Source organism: Oncorhynchus masou, chromosome 10 (genome assembly GCF_036934945.1).
Source record: "Oncorhynchus masou masou isolate Uvic2021 chromosome 10, UVic_Omas_1.1, whole genome shotgun sequence".
In the NCBI taxonomy this organism is placed as follows: domain Eukaryota; kingdom Metazoa; phylum Chordata; class Actinopteri; order Salmoniformes; family Salmonidae; genus Oncorhynchus; species Oncorhynchus masou.
In genome coordinates, this window is record NC_088221.1 from 47,704,245 (window position 1) to 47,714,277 (window position 10,033).

The 10,033-nt window shown below is 43.8% G+C and overlaps 1 protein-coding gene across 1 annotated transcript; it reads left to right on the plus strand.

The window, feature by feature from the left end:
• The first annotated feature begins 476 nt into the window (after positions 1-476).
• gatd3 (glutamine amidotransferase class 1 domain containing 3) lies at positions 477-9,774 on the plus strand. The gene is made up of 6 exons (XM_064976944.1): positions 477-686; positions 3,386-3,438; positions 4,144-4,377; positions 4,547-4,639; positions 8,097-8,252; positions 8,964-9,774. The coding sequence occupies exons 1-6, from the start codon at positions 573-575 to the stop codon at positions 9,091-9,093; spliced, it is 780 nt and encodes a 259-aa protein (XP_064833016.1). The 5' UTR covers positions 477-572; the 3' UTR covers positions 9,094-9,774.
• Positions 9,775-10,033: the final 259 nt, after the last annotated feature.

Below are 10,033 nucleotides of genomic sequence, written 5' to 3' on the forward strand. Positions count from 1 at the left end.
ATATATACTGTACCAGTCAAAAGTTTATACACACCTACCCATTCCAGGGTTTTCCTTTATTTGTACTATTTTCTACATTGTGGACTAATAGTGAAGACATCAAAACAATGCAACACATGGAAATCATGTAGTAACCAACAAAGTGTTATATATATATATATATATTAATTCTACAGACAATACTGAGTACTCCCCTCCCCACCTTTACAGAATCATTATTTCTCTATAAGCCAATATGTAATGCATATATAGTGATTCGGGGGCATTTATTTGAACGTTGGAACGTGTTTTAAAATCCCAAATTAATGCAAATTTCAGTTAAATATGAACAAATGAGTCATTGTTAATGTTTAGACAATATTTTTTTTCATACATCGTTATTAATAAATACAGGTTAATGACACTTTTCTAATTTACGTGAGGGACTGTTAATTTGTACGTTTCCGAAATTCCGTTACCCGGAAGTACTATTTTATTTTCGCTGTCGAGACGCTGATTCCACTGCCCGGCATCTTGTGCGCGTTTGTCAATAGGGGTCCCTGTCTGGTTTATGTACAACTCTGTAGTCAACAATGTTTGCTTTAAGATCACTAGCATTTAAATCGGTTCCATTCCCAGGGAAATCACAGTTGGTAAACTCGGGGCTTCACACCAGTGCCAGATGGAGCGGTGCAAAGGTTGCAGTTGTAAGTAAACCTGGATCCGATATAGTGTGTCGAGTAGTGGGCTACGTGATTAATGTGTGCCAAGTCAGTTCTGACCAGTTGCAGGTAGTATCGGAAATCCCTATCTGAGTAATCGCTCAACTCCACTCTCTTAATTACTCTCTTATATTGCGGTGTTGTTGAGTTTTGATAAATGGTCGCAACATTGAGGCAATCAGTCGCTTGCCGTTCTTTTTTTTTAGCAACGCTAGTATTTACACGCTAAGGTTGCTAGGAATTAACCCGCAAAGCCAGAAATTAAATACAATGTCATTTCAAGTCACCCTGCCGATTCTTCTTCGATGTGGTTTAACTGCAGTTGTCATCCAATAAATGTTGCGTTAACTGCCACCTACTAGACTAGGGTATAATTCGAATGGTTTGTATAATTAAACAAAATTAAAATAAATACCATACTCCACTATTTAAATATAGATATATATAGTCCTACTTCATGCCAACAGCCTGAAAGGATGGGACACCACCACTTAACACACCCTGTAACTCTTCTGATGTCAAGTCTCACACACGCAAATACCTTTCTGCAGCTGCCACCATAACCTCTAACTGTTCCATCCCTGCAGTACAGTTGATAACCGTTACTATAAATGCCTAAAATCTAATCTAATTGACTGGCTAGCTGACCAGACCGGACACGTTGCGTGCGCAGGCGTCGCAAAATACGTTTAGAAATCCATGTTATTCAATTATTCACGTCAACGAGCGGCTGCACGCGCCATTGTACAACATTTTATTTTGTCCCCCTACACCAAACGGGATCACGACAAGCAGGTAAAATATCAAAACAAACTCTGAACCAATTACATTAATTTGTGGACAGGTCAAAAAGCATTAAACATGCATGGCAATTTAGCAAGTTAGCTTGTACTTGCAAGCTAATTTGTCCTGGGATATAAACATTTTGTTTTACCTGAAATGCACAAGGTCCTCTACTCCGACAATTAATCCACACACAAAAGGCAAGAGTCCACTTTTTTCCAAAAACGTCACTCCTACTGTCACAGACTATTCTTCATCCTGACCCTGGGTTACAAGCCTCAGTCAATGAGAACTACACCACACCCGACCACCTCCGATACTTCTCCTCTTTAACTCTGTCGGCTTACATGTTCTTCATTTAACAAACCATCTCCCTTTTTTTCCCCCCACCATGTTTACCCGACTCAATCTCACCGTCTTCCTCCCTCTATCGTTTAGATGACCTCTGCCTCTCTTTTCCCCTCCATTCCTCCTCCGTATTCCAAGTATAACTATCTACTTATGATAATACTGCACTTCTGACATACCTCTTGTTCTTGTCAAGGGATGCCATTTTAACCAGCTGTCACTATCTCCGCACGAACCCCTCGGGATGTCCACCCTGCCGATTGTCTGTAGGGTTGGTCCTTATGCAGAGGGAACATTTTTACAAAAAACAAACATCTAATAGAACATAAACCAACTTTCCAAACTTCCTCTCAGCTTACCTCATGTCAAAATAAAAGTCCTGCAAGTGTGCCATGCCTGCACACAAAAAAAGCAAGAACTTGTGGGGGGGACTTTTATTTTGACATGAGGTAAGCAGAGCGGAACTGACCATGCTGACGAACTGCAGACCCATGTTTGGAAATTCTGTTAAATTAGACACTACATGAATGTACTTAAAAAATGTTTATTCCCCCCTGCATAAGAACCAAGCCTACAGAGTAAGTTGAAACTGAATGTTATTTCACTTCTGGCTTCAGGCGGACAACTCCATTTTTTTTTTTTTTTTTTTGCAAGCTTGTGCAGAGTCGGTTCTCTGCACACCGAGAGGCACATTTAGGTTTCTGCCCGAGCACTGCACAGCTGATTCAAATAACCAACTCATCATCAAGCAGCTATTGAAAAATAGTCCATTCTGAAGATGCTGAGGCTTGCACCTATGTTTGTCGTCTACAACTGTGATTCATACTTTGAATAAAAACTTTTATAGAATAAAATCAACTTTTTTCCTCATTGTGTTAATCAACTGGAGACTTAACAGCCTGTATATGATAAATGTTTTTATTAAAAGTATGAATTTCAGCGGAAGGACTGCAGTTGTACAGGACAAACATAGATACAGGTAAGCGTTTTTCAGAATTTGCTATTTTGCTCTGGCGGACATTCCTGCAGTCGGCATGCCAATTGCACGCTCCCTCAGAACTTAAAACATCTGTGGCATTGTGTTGTGTGACACACTGCACGTTTTAGATTGGCCTTTTTATTGGCCCCCAGCACAAGGTGCACCTGTGTAATGATCATGCTGTTTAATGGAAAACGTCTGGAATCTTTTTTATTTCAGCTCATGAAACATGGGACCGACACTTTAAATGTTGCGTTTTATATTTTTGTTCAGTATAGTTTTGTTGTTGGGAGTTGATCTAGTTTTGGTGTTGGGAGTTGATCTAGTTTTGGTGTTGGGAGTTGATCTAGTTTTGGTGTTGGGAGTTGATCTAGTTGTGGTGTTGGGAGTTGATCTAGTTTTGTTGTTGGGAGTTGATCTAGTTTTGTTGTTGGGAGTTGATCTAGTTTTGTTGTTGGGAGTTGATCTAGTTGTGTTGTTGGGAGTTGATCTAGTTTTGCATTAATTTCCCAGAAGATAATCAATAATTTCTTATGAAGTGAACGTGTCATATTAATGTGAGTCATGTTAACAGGTGCTGTCTGGCTGTGGTGTGTATGATGGAACAGAAATCCATGAAGCATCAGCGTGAGTAGGCCTATTTTAATTCTATTCCAAACCTGTCACAACATGCTATTTACTTGCTTGACAAGATGGCTGAAACATACAGTGCATACATCTTAAAATTATTATAATGTTTTTTTTTAACTAGTTTATTCCAGGTGTAACTCTGTGTTGTTGTTTGTGTCGAATTGCTACTGCGATCTTGTCCAGGTCGCAGTTGCAATTGAGAACTTGTTCTCAACTAGCCTACCTGGTTAAATAAAGGTGTTCTCAACTAGCCTACCTGGTTAAATAAAGGTGTTCTCAACTAGCCTACCTGGTTAAATAAAGGTGTTCTCAACGAGCCTACCTGGTTAAATAAAGGTGTTCTCAACGAGCCTACCTGGTTAAATAAAGGTGTTCTCAACGAGCCTACCTGGTTAAATAAAGGTGTTCTCAACGAGCCTACCTGGTTAAATAAAGGTGTTCTCAACTAGCCTACCTGGTTAAATAAAGGTGAAATAAAAAATGAAAACCATAAAAATAGGCAAGTCAGTTAAGAACATTTTCCTATTTACAATGACGGCCTACACCGGCCAAGCCCGGACGTCGCTGGGCTCCGCTCTATGCACCAGACGCCTGTGAGAAGTGGGCCAGCAGGAGGTGGCGTCTAGCCTGATTCACATGGTGAACAAGAGGTGCTACATCATTCTCTCTGATGTGGTGTGTGTGTGTGTGTGTGTGAGACAGGATTCTGGTGCACCTGAGCAGGGGCGGGGCCGAGGTGCAGATGTACGCCCCTGACGTGTCCCAGATGCATGTCATCGACCACGGGAAGGGAGTGCCGGTTGAGAACGAGTCCAGGAACGTCTTATCGGAGTCCGCACGCATCGCTAGGGGCAACGTCACAGATCTCGCCAAACTCAGCGTTGGCGACCACGACGCCATCATCTTCCCAGGGGGCTTTGGGGCTGCAAAAAACCTGTAGGTGGAACAGCGTTGTCATACAACATTGTTAAAAAAAAAAAAAAAGTTAATTCATATCATTCATGTTAAGTATACCTGTGGTACAAACACTTTGAGCTTCTGCAAGGGCATCTCAATGTTTCTGTCTCTGTACCCCTCAGACAGATCTGTTTTGCTTGTGTGGCAGGTCGACGTTTGCCGTGGACGGTCCAGACTGCAAGATCAACAGAGATGTGGAGCGAGTCCTGAAGGACTTTCACAAGGCAGGCAAACCGATCGGGTCAGTGCTGTCGTCGTGTGTAAAACTGTGCCTGTTGGGGATTGAGCTCGGTTAACCCAGACCAAAAAATATTCGGTGATCTGGTCAGATGCTTGATTTATATTTACGTAGTCTGTCCAAGAGCGACTTGGGATCGAGTGCCCCTTGTATATGAATACCTTTTGGGTGTATCTCAATCGTTTTAAAGTGGGTTCATATTCTTGTACCCTTTCCTTCCATTCACACTCATTTGAAGTTAAGCAGTCAGATGGATAGATGGCGGGAAGGAATGAAAGCCGTTTTAGAAAACTACCATCTAATATCAGTTTGCTCTAGGTTAAGACGAGGATTCTAGTATCTCTAACTGGTTGTATAAATTAGGAAGAGTTATTGTATTTATTGTGTTTTTATATAACCTTTATTTAATCAGGGAGTCATACTGAGACCAAGGTCTATTTTACAGATGAGCCCTGAATTACAGAAATTATAGAAAATACTCATATCAAAAATAAATCCAAAATGCAAACAGAAAAAAACATTCATCAGTAATACGGCCCTCAATCAGCTTTCTGAGTGGACCTAGAGACACCAGAACATCACATTCATCAGTAATAAGGTCCTCAATCAGCTTTCTGAATGGACCTAGGGACACCAGAACATCACATTCATCAGTAATAGTCCTCAATCAGCTTTCTGAGTGGACCTAGAGTCACCAGAACATCACATTCATCAGTAATAGTCCTCAATCAGCTTTCTGAGTGGACCTAGAGACACCAGAACATCACATTCATCAGTAATAGTCCTCAATCAGCTTTCCGAATGGACCTAGAGACACCAGAACATCACATTCATCAGTAATACGTTCCTCAATCAGCTTTCTGAATGGACCTAGAGACACCAGAACATCACATTCGTCAGTAATAAGGTCCTCAATCAGCTTTCTGAATGGACCTAGAGACACCAGAACATCACATTCATCAGTAATAAGGTCCTCAATCAGCTTTCTGAATGGACCTAGAGACACCAGAACATCACATTCATCAGTAATACAGTCCTCAATCAGCTTTCTGAATGGACCTAGAGACACCAGAACATCACATTCATCAGTAATAGTCCTCAATCAGCTTTCTGAATGGACCTAGAGACACCAGAACATCACATTCATCAGTAATAAGGTCCTCAATCAGCTTTCTGAGTGGACCTAGAGACACCAGAACATCACATTCATCAGTGATACGGTCCTCAATCAGCTTTCTGAGTGGACCTAGAGACACCAGAACATCACATTCATCAGTAATACAGTCCTCAATCAGCTTTCTGAATGGACCTAGAGACACCAGAACATCACATTCATCAGTAATACGTTCCTCAATCAGCTTTCTGAATGGACCTAGAGACACCAGAACATCACATTCGTCAGTAATAAGGTCCTCAATCAGCTTTCTGAATGGACCTAGAGACACCAGAACATCACATTCATCAGTAATAAGGTCCTCAATCAGCTTTCTGAATGGACCTAGAGACACCAGAACATCACATTCATCAGTAATACAGTCCTCAATCAGCTTTCTGAATGGACCTAGAGACACCAGAACATCACATTCATCAGTAATACAGTCCTCAATCAGCTTTCTGAATGGACCTAGAGACACCAGAACATCACATTCATCAGTAATAGTCCTCAATCAGCTTTCTGAATGGACCTAGAGACACCAGAACATCACATTCATCAGTAATAAGGTCCTCAATCAGCTTTCTGAGTGGACCTAGAGACACCAGAACATCACATTCATCAGTGATACGGTCCTCAATCAGCTTTCTGAGTGGACCTAGAGACACCAGAACATCACATTCATCAGTAATAAGGTCCTCAATCAGCTTTCTGAATGGACCTGGAGACACCAGAACATCACATTTTAAGAACATTTTGAAGATTGTTCCAGAAATGCAGTGCAAAAAACAAAAAGCCGAATTATCTAACTGATGAGTTACCCATCCCTGTGACCAGGTTAGCTTTTTGTGTCATGAATCTTGTTCTGGAGGCAGCTCTGCATAGTGGCATTAGCTAGCACAGCCACAAAGTCATACAATCATACAATACAATTTTAAATCTAGCCTTAACCCCCCCCCTGCTAGCCTTAACCCCCCCCTGCTAGCCTTAACCCCCCTGCTAGCCTTAACCCCCCTGCTAGCCTTAACCCCCCTGCTAGCCTTAACCCCCCTGCTAGCCTTAACCCCCCTGCTAGCCTTAACCCCCCTGCTAGCCTTAACCCCCCTGCTAGCCTTAACCCCCCTGCTAGCCTTAACCCCCTGCTAGCCTTAACCCCCCTGCTAGCCTTAACCCCCCTGCTAGCCTTAACCCCCCTGCTAGCCTTAACCCCCCTGCTAGCCTTAACCCCCCTGCTAGCCTTAACCCCCCTGCTAGCCTTAACCCCCCTGCTAGCCTTAACCCCCCTGCTAGCCTTAACCCCCCTGCTAGCCTTAACCCCCCTGCTAGCCTTAACCCCCCTGCTAGCCTTAACCCCCCCCCTGCTAGCCTTAACCCCCCGCTAGCCTTAACCCCCCGCTAGCCTTAACCCCCCGCTAGCCTTAACCCCCCGCTAGCCCTCACCCCCCCGCTAGCCTTAACCCCCCGCTAGCCTTAACCCCCCGCTAGCCTTAACCCCCCTGCTAGCCTTAACCCCCCTGCTAGCCTTAACCCCCCCCCGCTAGCCTTACCCCCCACCCGATAGCCTTACCCCCCGCTAGCCTTAACCCCCGCTAGCCTTAACCCCCCGCTAGCCTTAACCCCCCGCTAGCCTTAACCCCCCCGCTAGCCTTAACCCCCCGCTAGCCTTAACCCCCCCCCTTAACCCCCCCCGCTAGCCTTAACCCCCCGCCCCTTAACCCCCCCCGCTAGCCTTAACCCCCCCGCTAGCCTTAACCCCCCCCCTAGCCTTAACCCCCAACCCCGCTAGCCTTAACCCCCAACCCCGCTAGCCTTAACCCCCAACCCCGCTAGCCTTAACCCCCAACCCCGCTAGCCTTAACCCCCAACCCCGCTAGCCTTAACCCCCCGCTAGCCTTAACCCCCCCCCCGCCTTAACCCCCCCCGCTAGCCTTAACCCCCCGCTAGCCTTAACCCCCCCGCCTTAACCCCCAGCCCCCGCTAGCCTTAACCCCCAACCCCCGCTAGCCTTAACCCCCAACCCCCGCTAGCCTTAACCCCCAACCCCCGCTAGCCTTAACCACCCCGCTAGCCTTAACCACCCCGCTAGCCTTAACCACACTGCATATTATTTTAGTTTTCAATCTGCTTATAGTAGCTCATATGCCTAAAGGTTAGTAATGATGGTAGTTAAAGTGGGAGTTTTTTTCAAAAATAATTTATAAATGATAAATTAAAACGTATCAATGTGACATCAGAGGGGCCAACCTCTAAACTAAGCTGGTCACATGGAGTTAGTACATTGTCCTAACCTGGCTATATTTAACCTAGGTTGTGCTGTATCTCTCCTGTGTTGGCTGCCAAGCTGCTTCCTGGGGTAGAGGTGACGGTGGGGCACGAAGAGGAGAATGGGGGCAAGTGGCCCTATGCTGGCACTGCTGGGGCTATTAAGGCTCTGGGAGCCAAGCACATCGTCAAGGAGGTCACCATATCCTTTCACATGCTGGATTATAAATACTGAACACAAATATTGACGCAACATGCATGGATTTCACATGACTGGGAATACAGATATGCTTCTGTTGGTCACAGATACCTTCCAAAAAGTTAGAGGCGTGGATCAGAAGACCAGTCAGTATCTGGTGTGACCACCATTTACCTCATGCAGCACGACACATCTCCTTCACATAGAGTTGATCAGGATGTTGATTGGGGCCTGTGGAATGTTGTCCCACTCCTCTATCAATGGCTGTGCGAAGTTACTTGATATTGGCGGCTACTTGAACACGCTGTCATACACGTCAATCCAGAGCATCACAAACATTCAATAGGTGACATGCCTGATGAGTATGCAGGCCATAGAAGAACTGGGATATTTTCAGCTTCCAGGAGTTGTGTACTGATCGTTGAGACATGGGGCCGTGGTGGCGGATGAATGGCACTACAATGGGCCGCAGGATCTTGTCACGGTATATCTATCTATGCATTCAAATTGCCATCGATAAAATGCAATTGTGTTTGTTATCTAACTGTTATCTTACTGTTGACATCAGCAATTAAACACGTTTAAAGGTCATTTGATATAACCTTTGATAGATCACGGCGCTTGCAATGAATTTAAGCTGTTTTGATGTGTGCTTTTGATTAGCCTCTGTAATCCCTGTCTCTGTGTGTGACCCTTGACCCTGAGTGTCATCACGAGGCCCACGTAGACCAGAAGAACAAGGTGGTGACATCACCAGCCTTCATGTGTGAGACCCAGGTGCACCTGATCTTCGACGGCATCGGCGCCATGGTAACCAACGTCCTCAAACTCAGTGGAAAGTGAAAGAGCAGAGCCCACAATAGTTTGTAATTAAACATCGTCCCAAATAGCAATGTTGTCCAACATAAATCCACTTCACCAGTAAACTGTATCGAAGGAGTGTGCTCGTTATGTGGTTTTACAGCTCTCAACAAAGTATTCGTCAAAAGCTTTAGATTGAGATTTTATTATATGTGCCAGTATTCAATAGAAGTAATTATTTTGTATGTTTTTGCTGGAAATCTAGAGAATATTAATTTATTATAATAATAAACTACTTTATTCTGCTAAGTAGATACAGTTACATTTTCCTGTTATAGGAATGGAATGGAATTCCAGAGTTGTAATTTAGAGAAGCACTACTAGTTCCTGTAGTGTCCAGCAGAGGGCGCTAACAGGTCATTGGCCACTCTGTTCCAATGCAAACGTGTTGAGGTTCCTCTCTCTCTCATTCAAAGATTCAGAGCAGGTGTACGAATTTATTAACTTTAAAATCATCTGTGTTTCTAGGCGAATAAGCTATAAATATCTCAAACACAGAAATCAGATTTTTTTAATGCATTTCATTCAGACTTGAAACAACTTGCGCTAAGGAAAGGCCGTGTTTAGAGAATGGCTTTACTTACCTGGAGTCGTGTGTGTGTGTGTGTGTGTATGTCATTGAATTCATGTTTGTTGAATAAAGAGATGTCAGTGAACTCATCATGTCTGTGGAATGAAGAGATGTCATCAGTGTACTCATGTTTTATTTATTTAACTAGGCAAGTAAATTAAGAACACATTCTTATTTCTCATTACGGCCTACCTAGAGGCCTCCTCCGGGGATGGGGGCTGGGATATTTAAAAAAAAATAAAAGCTAAATATAGGACAAAACACACATCATGACAAGAGACAACACTACATAAAGAGAGAGACCTAAGAAAACAACATAGCAAGGCAGCAACAGATGAAAACACAGCATGG

Bases quoted from the DNA above. Each gene is read 5' to 3' on its own strand.
- gatd3 (XM_064976944.1), top strand. From the start codon at position 573: ATGTTTGCTTTAAGATCACTAGCATTTAAATCGGTTCCATTCCCAGGG. The intron at 687-3,385 runs GTAAGTAAACCT...TCATGTTAACAG, and splicing joins GCGGTGCAAAGGTTGCAGTT to GTGCTGTCTGGCTGTGGTGT. The intron at 4,378-4,546 runs GTAGGTGGAACA...CTTGTGTGGCAG, and splicing joins TTTGGGGCTGCAAAAAACCT to GTCGACGTTTGCCGTGGACG.